General features: G+C 45.4%; 1 protein-coding gene across 2 annotated transcripts in view; it reads right to left on the bottom strand.

Moving 5' to 3' along the window:
• HTATIP2 (HIV-1 Tat interactive protein 2) overlaps positions 1-13,483 on the bottom strand; it is a 96,996-nt gene that overhangs the window by 13,291 nt on the left and 70,222 nt on the right. Inside the window, exons 1-3 of one of the 2 annotated variants that reach the window (XM_039533549.1) lie at positions 7,280-7,454; positions 297-492; positions 99-206 (exon numbers count right to left, since the gene is read on the bottom strand). In XM_039533549.1, coding sequence (XP_039389483.1) covers positions 99-206; positions 297-491 — 303 coding nt within the window. In that variant the 5' untranslated portion in view covers position 492; positions 7,280-7,454. Of the gene's footprint in view, positions 1-98; positions 207-296; positions 493-7,279; positions 7,455-13,483 lie in introns of those variants that run through there. The other variant, XM_039533550.1, reaches the window with a different exon arrangement.

Here is a 13,483-nt window from a genome sequence, read left to right as displayed (position 1 = left end):
AGGTTCTGTGCTGATTGAAAGAAGAGAATGAAACAAGGAGATTTGTAAAATGCTTCTGCAAAGTGAAAACTAAGCAATGTTGTGGGTTTTTTGCTTACTGCTCCTCCTTTTGCTTTTGTGGTACCAAGACAACAGAATCCAACATCATGACCTTGAAATGCTGCAGAATATTCATCCAGTTTTTCGAAGTCTACCACCTGTTGATTCTAAAACACAAGGATACAAAATAACATGAAAACATTAACCTATAAAGCAGTGTTAAAACTGACACCAAATATGCCAGTTATATGACTTACCACATTTTGATATGCCACTTCTTCAAAAGTCAGTTTTCTACGTCCTATGATGGTGATATTAGAAAACAATTGCTGTTTCAAAATTTCTTTTAACAACTCTTTGCCAGTTGCTCCTGACGCACCAAGGATAAAACAAGATTTATTTTGTTTCTTGAAGTTTTCACGAAGGTTTTGTATGTTCTCAAGCTCAGCCATTCTGTATATGAAAAGAAAAAAAATCATATAGTTCTTTAAAAGAGTCACAATGGATTTTTTTAAACATCCTTTTGTCTAGAGGTATAGAAGCAGACACTGATTTTTTTCTGTTATATCAAATTTACTGTGTTTTTGTTCAATAGTAGAAAAGAAAGGTTTAAATGTTTTAAAGACTTTTCATTGAACCATGTCTTCAGTCTCTCAGGACTGTTCTCAAACTGTGACAATTTGAATAAATATTTTTTTAAATGAAAAGTGAAATGTTATGTCTCATTGACATAAACTAGGAAACCTGTCATTGTAACAGGGAGCTGGAAAATAACTTCTTTAACATTAATCCAAAATAAGGAAGTATCCTTGAAAGTGACTGAGAACTTGGCATGTTTCATATCTCCCTAGTAAATCCCATCCCCATTGCCTATTATTCAGTATCCACCATAGGGTGGGAGTGTATGGTTTATTTCTGGAACTCTGCTGGGAAAGGTAAGAGGTTTGACATAAAAGAGCTAATTATCCCCAATCATAGACCTCTCTCTCTCTAATAAATAACCTGAATGCTCTCTGAGTGTAGAGCACCAAAGCCTTGGTGGAGGGGCAGGGGTATGTGCTGCTGGTATCCTGGCTGGCAGCATGAGGAGGCTCTTGGAACTACATATAATACTTCAGGGGCTGGTGATCTCTGGTTACAAAGAACAAACAATGCTGATACCTAGTTCTTATATATTGCCTTTTATTGATAGATCTCAAAGAGCTTTACAAAGGAGGTCAATATCATCACACACACACACACACCATTTACAGATTGGAAAGCAAAACAGGGGACCGTATCCTGGAATGCAGTGACAATGAAAAGGAATTAGGGGTCATGGTAGACAATGAGTTGAACATGAGTTCCCAGTGCGATGCTGTAGCTAACCCAATCCTTTGATGTAAAAGCAGGGAGGTGTTATGGGCCCTGTATTACAGCATTAATTAGACTGCCGCTTTGTGGGGAGTTGCTGACTCATTGATCTCTCTCATATTGCAAGTAAGTTGATGGTGATTTTGTAGACTTGTGGTCTGTCTGTTCAGTGCCTCAGACCTTCAGCCTGGTCATGGTTTCAAGTCCACCCCTTTTAGGGTACATATAAGAAGTCCAAGAACAGGGTGGTTTTCAGGATCAAGTGAGGGATTCAGGGCTTCCCACTTAGCTTGAGGTCTCATGGTCCAGATTCCTGTATCTTCAGGACCTTCCATCAACGAGGTTTCCCGCTGAGGGATAGGCTTTTATAGTTGTTCCTCTTTAGCGAGTGGTAGGAGAGCCCAGGCCCACTCTCTCGACTGAGCTTGGATGCAGAGCCCAGTGGTAGGTAGCTAAGTCCTGCACCCTCAGGTACTATGTGGCTGCCTCCCTGGATCACTTCCTACAAGCCCCCTTTCTTCCCACAGGGCAAAGTGAAGAACTGAACATAAAGTCTCTGACCTTCAGAGAGTCACAGGCGCCTTCTTTGTAGACTAATACCACACCAATACAGCCAGGCCTCAGGCAGCAAGAACTCCTGCAGGGCTCCTTCCCAGGAGTTTAGCATGTAAATCAACTCACCTCCACTGTCTGCCTTCCACTGACCCTACTGTGCTCCCCTTTTTAAGTTCCTCCTCAAGCCAGTGCAAGCTTTGCAGGTGTGGTCGGGCAAAGTCAACTGAGTTCAGAGCAGCTCCTTAACACCCTCTTGTCTAGTGTGGGGTCTACTAAATCATCTAGTCTGGTCTCTTGTATATCACAGGCCACCAACACCACCCAACAGCTACACATGAAACCCAACAATCGAAACAAGTCTGAAGTATTAGAGCCTACAGGAGACACGATTGTTATATGGCACAGGCAGAAAACAGGAAGGTTTGAGATGCACCAGTGCTTGAGGCCCCTGCAATGTCAGGGAAATGATTAAGTGAAAAATATCCGGATAATCTTGGCAAGTGACCCACATCCATACACTGCAGAGAAAGGTGAACCACCCTGCCCCACAAAGTCACTGCCAATCTGACCTGGGAGAAATTCCTTCCTGACCCCACATATGATAATCAGTTAGACCCTGAAACTGTGAGCAATAACCAGCCAGCCAAGCAGCTGAGAGACAGAATGCTCAGTGCTACCTCAAAGCCCTGGCCCACCCCACCCAATTTCCCCATCTCCAGCTGTGGAAGGGGATTAAAAAAAAAACTCTCCCAGAATACCTTGGGGGAGAGGTCTCCTCTGTTTCCCCAGTCAGCTCCAAACTGAAACCCCCTCCATCCACACCTCCAGCTCCTCCTCCAGCCTTTGTCCAGTGTCCCGGGCAGAAGGTGTCACCTAGTCCCATCCCCCTCCTGGGCTCAGATTACATGCTCAGGTATCATCCCTCAAGTGAAGTCACACCCTGATATCTCATCACCATGCAGACAGTACCTGCAAAACTCCCACGCAATATCCCCAGGTCAATCCTCCCCACTACCTGCTCCATCACATCTCTCCCCCCTTCGAGACTGAACTGAGCGGGGTCACTCTAACCAGTGACCTGGAGAAGTTCAGGCCCCCCTCTCCAGGACAATGCATCAGCACTCCACTTCACATGGACCATGTCCGTATCATAATCCTGCAGGAGCAGGGTCCACCTCAGGAGCTTGGCACTGGCTCCTTTCATCTGATGTAGCGAGGTCAGGGGAGAGTGGTCGGTGTACACGGTGAAGTGTTGCCCAACGAGATATGGCTGAAGGTTCTTAAGAGCCCACACCATTGCTAGGCATTCCTTCTCTATGGCCGCATAGTTCTGCTCCTGGGGTATCAACTTCTTTCTCAAGTACACAATAGGGTGTCTCTCCTCCTTTTCATCAACCTGATTTAACACCACACTCAGCCCCGTGTCTGAGGCGTCAGTGAACACCATAAAGGGCTTGTCAAAGTCTGTGTTTACCAGAACTGGACCACTGACCAGAGCCTCCTTCAGCGCACAGAGAGCCCTCTGGCACTGCTCGGTCCAGACCACCTTGTCTGGCTTCTCCTTCTTGCATAGCACAGTGATGGGGGTGGCTATGGAGCTAAAGTGCGGCACAAATCTTTGCTAATACCCCACCATCCCAATAAAGGCTTGGACCTGCTTTTTAGTTTGGGGAATGGGCCAGTCTCTGATCACCTCCACTTTGGCTGGTTCTGGCTTTAGGCAGCCACTTCCCACCCAGTGGCCCAGATAGGATACTTCAGCCATCCCCACCTTGCACTTCTCCGCTTTTATGGTCAGCCCAGCTTCCTGGAGTCGGTCCAGCACTTGTCTAATCTGGGACACATGGTCCTCCCAGGTCTGGCTAAAGAGACAGATGTCATCAATATACACCATGGCAAAGCTCTTCATCCCCCTCAATAGCTGATCCACCAGGCGCTGGAAGGTGGCCGGCACCCCCTTGAGGCCAAAAGGCAGGGTCAGGAACTCACAGAGCCACGGAAGGGTGATAAAGGCTGATTTCAGCCTGGCATCTGCATCCAGTGGCACTTGCCAGTAGCCCTTTGTAAGATCCATGGTGGTAAGGTAGCGAGCTCCTCCCAGCTTGTCTCGGAGCTAGTCAGGCCTGGACGTGGGGTAGGCATCAAATACAGTGATGGCATTGAGCTTCTGATAGTCCACACAGAACCGGATTGACCCATCATTTTTGGGGACCAGCACCACTGGCGAGGCCCAAGGGCTGGAAGATGGCTGGATCATCCCCAAAGCCAGCATGTCATTGACCTCTCTTTCCAAGTCTTGAGCAGTTTTCCCTGTGACTTGGAAGGGGGAGCATCTTATAGGCAGGTGCGATCCCATCTTCACCCAGTGGACAGTCAGATTAGTGAGTCCTGGCTGGTTGGAAAACAGCTTTCGGTATAGACCCCTCTGATCTCAGTTTTCTGGGCAGGAGACAGAGACTTGCTCCCTCTCGCAGGCTGGGTCTGAAGCCGCTCCCTCTGAGCCTTGCCCCGGGCACTCCCTCCCCACCAAGGTAGTGTCCTGTGCCTCTAGGCTTGTCCAGTCCTCTAGGTCACCCACAATCGACACCTCAGTGGGCAAATGATGGTGCACCCCCATGTCCTTGGCACCCTCCTTGGCTCCCCATTTCAGATGTACCCTCACCACGGGCACCTTGAATGGGGTCCCGCCCACACCCATCAGGGTCAGGTAGGTGTTGGATACCACCTGATCTGGGGCCACCACCTCGGCCAGGCCAGCGTCACCTCAGTGCCCATGTCCCAGTACCCATTGACCTTCCTCCCCTCCACCTCTAGGGGAACAAGGCACTTGCTCCACAGGGACAGCCCTGTGCCCACCCTGTAAACTAAGAACCTTGGGTCCGGAGCATCCAGCCCCCCCCAGAGGAGCTGATCTGGAAAACTCCTCCCTCCTGAGCAGTGGGTAAGCTGCCAGCCCACCCTGCCTGGGAAGCTTGCCCCCCTCTGGCTGTCTCTCTACCCAGTTAATCCTGTACAGGTTTGGCTCCAGTCTGTCCTGGAGCTTGGGGCACTGGGTCCGTATGTGGCCTCTCTGGCCACAATAATAACACATCACATTTTGTTGGTCTCCTTGATCCGGGCGGTTGGCCCTTATGCCGGTTGTTCCCCTGGCGAGGGTGGTCTCCACATTCCTCCTTTGGGGAATCCCAGGATGACTCTCTCTCTGCATCACGGTGGGCCTATTCCTTTGGGACTCCTCCTGTCCACCCCCTGACCGGCAGTCCACAACTCATGGGCCAGCTGCCCTGCGCGCCACAGGTCCTCTGGCTTTTTGTCCCCCAACCACATCCTCAGGTCAGCTGGGCAATGTTTCATACAGTTGCTCCAGTACAATCAGGTTAACCATGTCCTCCTTAGTTTGGGCCCCATCTGCCCACTTGTAGACATAGCTCTGCATTCAGAGGATCAGTTCCAGATATGTGACCTCAGGGGTTTTACGCAGACTCCGGAATTTTTCTGGTATGCCTCAGGAGTCTTCCCAATCTCATGTAGCAGTGCCTTTTTGAACAGTTCATAGTCTCCTGCCTCCACCCCTTCCATTCGGCTGTACAGCCCCACAGCTTTGGGGTCCAGTAAGGGGGTGAGAAACCGGAGCCTAACTGCAGGATCAACCCTGTGCAACTCACAGGCCTTCTCAAAGGCAATCAGGAATTCATCTATGTCCTCCCCTTCCTTACGCTGGGACAGGATGCACTTATCAAAGCTCCATGCAGTCCTGGGTCCCCCCTCACTCACCGCAGCAGGGGGCTCTCTGTTCCTCAGCCTCGCCAACTCCAGTTGATGCTGATGCTGCTTTTCACAATCCTCTTGCTGCTTTTCCCGTTCTTCCCGCTCCTCCTGCAGTTCCTGCTGCCTCATCTCCAGCTCTTTCAGTTTTAGCTCCCTCTCCCATTCCAGCTGCCTCAGCTCCAGCGATGGGGAGCTCCGCTGGAAGGATCCCCTGCTGGCCTCAAGGGTCAGGGTGCCCTTGGTGTTCGCTGGGCTCCTTCCAACCCCTCCACTAGCCATAGGTAGGAGGGGTCTCAGGATGCCCTTGGCAGCAGTCTAACCCCTCCCAGCCAGGACAGACACCATTGCCGGGACAGTTCCTGGTGTCTTCCCTGCATCTGCAGGGCTGCTTTCCTCAGAGACAGGGATCGGTTAATCTGAGCAATCCTCCTCCTCCAGCTGGGCAATCAGCTGTTCTTTGGTGAGTTTCCCAATGTGCAGCCCCCTCTGCCTGCACAGTTCGACCAGGTACCTCTTAAGGCGATGGTTATACAACTTCCCACCAGCCCCAAGTTACTGTAGTTACCATGGACTCGCAGGCTTGCGTGATCTCAGCTCCCCACAGTTTCCAGGAGGAACCCCTAGTGTGCCAGCCCTTCTCCAGGTCACCACTGCTCTCCCAGCATCAAGCTGCAGACTTCTCCACCCCTGGAACTGCTCGCCGGAGTCCCCGGGGGACCCTGTTCCTGCAACAGTCCTTCTCACTGGTCACACAGTCCCAGGGCTTACGCGTAGATTCTCAGCCCCCCCAAAACCGCTCCTCTCTGAGCCTTCAGGATGCCTGGTCCTCATCAATCCCCTTTCATTTTACTGCTCTCCAGTCACTTACTGCAGGAAGCGCCATCCACAGTAGATCCCACCGCTAACACCAGTTGTCAGGAAGTGTTGGGGAGACAAGGCCCTGCATCCCCCACTTCCTGCGATTCACTGTGACTCTTAGCCAGCCAGTAAAACAGAAGGTTTATTTAGACAACAGGAACACAGTCCAAAACAGGTCTTGCAGAGTAGACAAGGTCCATATTGGGGAGCAGGGAGCTTGGAGCCCAGCCCCGGGTCCATATTGGGAGGCAGATCCATACTAGGGGGCAGGGAGCTTGGACTCTGGCCCTGGGTCTTCCTCCATTTCCCCTGCCAACTCCAAACTGAAACCCCCTCCAGCCGTCTCCTGCAGCCACACACCCCGCCTCCTCCTCCAGCCTGCGTCCAGTTTCCCGAGCAGAAGTGGTCACCTGGCCCATCCCCCTCCTGGGCTCAGGTTGCATGCTCAGGTATCATCCCTCAAGTGAAGTCATACCCTGGTCAACATCCCCAGGTCAATCCTCTCCACTCCCTGCTCCATCACATCATCTAAAAGTCCTCCAGATGCTGCAGAAGCAGAGTTGCTGCTATCACCATGGTTCTGGCAGCACCACTCACCACTGAGCAACACATGCATATCTGCATTACCTCATCCACTCCATCAAACCCACTCTGAGCAATTCACAGATTAACCCCCCACAGGTCCACAAAATCACCATCAACTTACTTGCAATGTGAGAGAGAGAGATCAACTAAGTTAGCAACTACCTATAAAGCTGTGTTCTTTGTAGAAGCAGGCAACTCTGAGCTCTCTGACTCAAGAGACACTGATCATTCTCACCACACCTTCCACAAATATGCTCCAACCACACCCACAATGAATATCTCATTCCCAAAACACTCCTATGTCAAGGAGGTTAGGAAACTCTTGCTGTAGAACCAGTCACTCTAGCTTTAAACCAGTGGTGAATTTGACCACACCCAAGGAATCCTGAACAGCTCAATTAGGACAGCTATTAGATCTGCCACTGGCAAAATTAAAACACATTAGTGGGACCCAGGATCTGACCCAACATATTTAGGATAGATGGGCAAATAAATTTGATAGATAAGACAGAAAATATACTTGTAATATTATATCTTCCACTATCGATGCTAGGTTCTTTAGAATTCAGAAATATAATATTTCTACATTTATTATGCAGTCTTTTCTATTTGTATAGGTATGCATTAATACACATGGATTAAATCAATGTCACTTGATGCACTGTCAGCTTGTGGACCCATAAAGTTGGGTCCTTTAGGTGCTGATTCAGAAGTCTTTGAAGTAAATGAAAAGTAACGGGCTTTGGATTAGACCTATACCGTTGTACTTCGAATCAGACAGGATCAGAAACGCATGTCAGCAAATTAGCAGTTTTCATACTATCCCCCAGGACTGTTCCAGTATTTGCCACATATCTGAATTGCACATTTCTGTAGCATAGTTTATTTTCACAAGGGTGAAGAAGGTCAAAAGTTTTAGCTACATTGTCTCCATTTAATTAAGCACACTCTAATACCCTTACTAATTCAATAGCATTCTATCCTAATGGTCTAAAACACTACAGTTTATAGTGTTATGTTGATTTTTGGACTATGGAAGCAAGATTGGAATCTATTTTCATAATTTATTTTTTATAAGGACAGCTACACATTTTCAATCATTTTTACTTTTAATTGTTGTACTACTTGCTTGTAATATTTGCAATATCATCTTAAAAACCAGAAGCTAAATATCTTTCTAAACTACTTTGGTCTTCTCTGAATTACAAAGTATGTAACCCCTGTTCCTATAAACATAAACTCAAATGTGGGTTTGCAGGACTGGTCCATTTTTGCCATGGAACACCACCACATTGTGACTACTTTTCTTTGTTTTCTTCTCTCCCTGTGAAGTAACATTCTGCATCACTGATGAACACTGCTCTGGGAATACAACCAAGCACTATCAAATTGTCATCCACTCCATTTGTACGGAATGTGGGGGTTGGGGAGTCTGGTGTAGTTTAGGATAAATAGGATTTGCAGAAATCAATTTTAACTGACAATCAATTCTTACTCCCACCAGGACTTGTAAGCTTCCCAGTTTTCATTGTTTTTTAAAATATATATACCCTGAAAATAACTGATCATTATCTGGGTATGCTTAGTACCAAGCCAGGAATTGCAGTCACTTCTTACTCTGCCACAGAAACTAAATAAGTAAACAAGTAAAACTCAGCCAGTGAGAGTGTGTTAAAGGTAACAATCTTGTCAAGCCATAAATTTGGTAACCAGAACTGTGTTGAAATTATGGTTGCATCATCCTACCAGCTCAAGATAGTTAAGTCCCAGGCAGATTGCAAAGACCTACAAAAGGATCTCTCAAAACTGGGTGGCTGGGCAACAAAATGGCAGATGAAAGTCAATGTTAATAAATGCAAAGTAATGCACATCGGAAAACATAATCCCAACTATACATATATAAAATGATGGGGTCTGAATTAGATGTTACCACTCAAGAAAGAGATCTTGGAATCATTGTGGATAGTTCTCTAAAAACATCCACTCACAGTGCAGTGGCAGTCAAAAAAGCGAACAGAATGCTGGGCATCATTAAGAAAAGGATAGATAATAAGACAGAAAATATCATATTGCCTCTATATAAATTCATAGTACGCCCACATCTTGAATACTGCATGTAGATGTGGTTGTCCCATCTCCAAAAAGATATATTGGAATTGGAAAAGGTTCAGAAAAGGGCAACTAAAATGATTAGGGGTATGGAATGGCTTCTGTATGAGGAGAGATTAATAAGACTGGGACTTTTCAGCTTGGAAAAGAGACGACTAAGGGCGGATATGATTGAGGTCTATAAAATCATGACTAGAGTGGAGAAAGTAAATAAGGAAATGTTATTTACTCCTTCTTATAACACAAGAACTAGGAGTCACTAAATGAAATTAATAGGCAGCAGGTTTAAAATAAACAAAAGGAAGCATTTCTTCACACAACACACGGTTAACCTGTGGAACTCTTTGCCAGAGGATGTTGTGAAGGCCAAGACTATAAGAGGGTTCAAAAAACAACTAGATAAATTCATGGAGGATAGATCCATCAATGGCTATTAGCCAGGATGGTGAGGGATGGTGTCCCTAGCCTCTGTTTGCCAGAAGCTGGGAATGAGCGACAGCCAAACGATCACTTGATGATTACCTGTTCTGTTCATTCCCTCTAGGGCACCTGGCATTGGCCACTGTTGAAATACAGGATACTGGGCTAGATGGACCTTTGGTCTGACCCAGTATGGCCGTTCTTATGTACCACCTACATGCAACTTACAAAATAAAAAAATACACCTTAAGTTGCATCAGAGCAGATGTACCTTTTATTCCTATTTTAGAAAATTACAAATTGTGCAAGACAAGTCTATGAAAAAAATGTCTTGTATTAATCTTACCTTGTGCCTCCTCCCATTCCCAGAGGCTTGTTTATTTACTCACCTGTTACATCTTTAGATTGAAAACTGCTGGGGGCAGGGACTGTCTTTTGATACATGTCTGTCCAACACTGAGCACAATGGGGCCATAACCAGGCTGGGGCCTCTAGGCACTACTCTAATACAAATGTTAAATAATAATTACAGCAACATTCTTTTTTTCCTTCCCTCACATGGCTCAGTATCATCTTTACTGATCATCTCCTTGTTGATCCACCAAAATGTTTCTACTTGTATTTGGTCAAGATTAATTAAATATACAAAGCTTGGTAAGAACAAGGAAACGGCCTATACACTATGGAGCTCTTTTATTAAGTGCCTGGTGAGTTCATTAAACATCAGGATGAATATAACTATTATAAATTAATTGTTAGTTAACAACTGGATGTTTGGTGCCAAGCAAGCTGCAAAGGAATACATGATACCTACCCCAAGCAGCGTACAGTGTAAAGGATGGATTGTAACCTTACAATTCAGGCCAAACAGGGGGTAGTTTGTAGTTGTACTCCCCCTGATAAATCTGATTTGTTTTTTTAATTGCCAAAACATGAAATGGGGGGTTCATGTTTCTTCACAACCACTGATGGAAACATTAAGGGTGTACTTCTCATTTATACAGATGCAGCTCTATGTAAGTAAAGCTTTGTCATCTGGGTTGTTTTGAAAAAAAAATCTTACTGTTGCTAGCACTGGTTCATCTCCACCCTAGTGTAGATGGCCTGCTGATTGCTATCAACATTTTAAGCATTTTAAGCATGGTAGATCATGTTCTAAGAGCAAAGTTAGATGATGCCAATGGCAGCAAAATTTGACAAGGCCCAAGAGAAGAATTTGGCCCTAAATCTGTAAGCAATTCAAGGTGTGCAGAAGTTTTTGTTAAATCATTATCTCTTAAGTCAAACAAAAGTACACAGGTAATTAAAGTTGGACTTTAGCATCTCTTTAATGAAGACTTTCAAAAATGACCATTGCAAGGCTTTGTCTACCTCGGGGATTTCAGCCTTCAGCAACCAGTCACTTGTCAGTTCTAGCCAACTACCACCCAGTGTCAAACCTACCATTCCCAAAGAAGTTCATAGAGAAGCTAGCCAAAGGCCAACTTCCAGCTCTTCTGATTGAAGCTCATATCCTAGACTCAGCACATTCTACATTCTGGTCAGGAGATGGAACTGAAACTTATTTAGTGGCACTGCTGGCTGATCTCTTAGACAGTGGATAAAGGACTGACATCCAGGCTCATCCTCATAGACCTCTCTGCAATATGCAGCACTATCACCTGAGAGAGGTGGCAGGGATCCCATGGGAAGTGCTAACATGGTCTGAGCCCTTCCTGGAGGTATGCACCCAAAAAACAGTGAGAAGAAACTGCTTCTCTATAATTAGATCCCTCACTTGTGAAGTCCCACAAGGTTCAGCTCTCTCTCTGGTCCTATTCAACATACACATGCAGCCACAAAATAATCTGGTCAGACTACAAGGACTCAAGTGCCAGCTATATGCAGATAACACATAGCTCTACCTTTCCTTCTCCCTGTACAACCACACCACCACTACCAAGAAGCTGAAACAGAGCAAGACAGATATGATGCTGCTGGTGAGCAGAGGAAAGCATTTTAAAGAGTTCGCAGCACAGCACAGTGTCCTTTGGTTGAAGGCACACATACACAATTGGTAAATTCAGTCTATACATTTGGAATGCTCCTGGATTTCTCAATGACACTAAGCTCTCACATAGCAGCATCTGTGAAAAATGCTTTCTACTATCTCCATTTTAGCTAAGAAACTCCATCCCATCCTGGCAAACGAGGACCTGCCCTAAGTTATTCATGCCATCATCACCTCTTGGCTGCACCACAACAATGTAATGTACCTAGACATGAAGCCATCAACCAATAGGAAACTCCAGCTAGCACTGAATGCTGTAGCAAGCCTCCTCAGGAACACAAGCTTCCATGAACAAATCCAAGTTCAAGGTTTCAGTCTGTATCTTCAAGACACTCAATAGCTAGGGCCAAGGATATCTGAAATATTGCCTAAAGCTCCAGGATGAAGACCATGATCTACAACTTAACTCCTCTGGCACAGTGGAACATTTAATCAGGTAGCCAAATGCAAGTTTTTGGCAGTACCTTTTTCAGTGTCCATAAAACTTTTTTTGTGAATTCTGAATTTCAAAACCCTAAATTCAAAGATACTGCTTGATGGCATCTTGTCACTATTAAGCATTCTGAACTATATTGAGCACTTATTACCACCTCCCCTCCTGATTCACAAGCCAGGTGACAATGAAACAACTTTAATTGGATTTCAATTATTTTTAATGAAAACTTCATACTAATTCTTTGTTATGGAAGATAATTAGCTGGGGGTACGTACGTGTCTGTACTAGTAGTATATCTTGCTAATATGTTCCTTCCCCATGCCTGAATCAACACACAAGGCATATTCTTTTTGTACTCTCAGAGCTTACTTAACAAATTCTTACATATTCTTACATATTCACTCATAAGAATTAGTTTCCCAGTATTGGACAGATTATAAATCAAACACATGGTCAGCTGTTTTCTTGAGGCACCATGTTACAGGAATATGGAAAGACATACGGAGTGACATGTACGTTGAAACCACCTTCATGAGATATGGCCATGGCCATGGCAGCATGGTTGGGATCAACCTGAAACCAAAGACTCTCAAGACCTGGACTCTTAGCCTCCACATATGCAGCTGACTGGTGGAAGACATTGCAAACACAGATGGCACCAATAAGACATAAATACAAGAGATCCACAAAGAAGAAATGAAATCAAGGATTGTTGAAGATACAAGGGACAGAGACGCCATTAGTAAGAAATTAGAGTTGTGCATTGATCCCTAAGCACCCAACGACAATAATAAATATTGTCAGTGTTCGTGTGGCACCACCGTCAATAAAAGTACACTTACAACACACTTACAATTGAAATTCACCAAATGCAAGAATTTGAGCATAGCTGGCCCAGGGTTCTAGGATACAATATCAAGGATAGCAGAGGCACTGATATTGACAAAAAAACACGTACAGGTTCATCCAACAAAGATATCGGACACTAACCTTATCTATTCAAGAGTAATAAGCCTACAAGCAAGTTCATAAGAGGTTACATGACTCTGGTTACATGAGGACAGCATAGGCTAAGTCTAACCTAAAGAAGCAGCTCTAGACTGAAGTGTCAACTAGACATACTTCATGAGAAATAATCTGCACAGCGATTGAAGATTCCATAGTTCTTTGGATAGTACAATGGTCAGCAAGCGGGATCATTAAGAACTTTATGACCAATTTCAGACTCTACACTGAACTCAAGCTAGTGGCAGGAGATGCATACCATGTCTTTGACAGGTAGAAAAACTTCACCACAAAGAATCACAAGA

Source organism: Mauremys reevesii, linkage group 4 (genome assembly GCF_016161935.1).
Source record: "Mauremys reevesii isolate NIE-2019 linkage group 4, ASM1616193v1, whole genome shotgun sequence".
Taxonomy (NCBI): Eukaryota; Metazoa; Chordata; order Testudines; family Geoemydidae; genus Mauremys; species Mauremys reevesii.
This window is presented reverse-complemented; position numbering and strand designations above follow the sequence as displayed.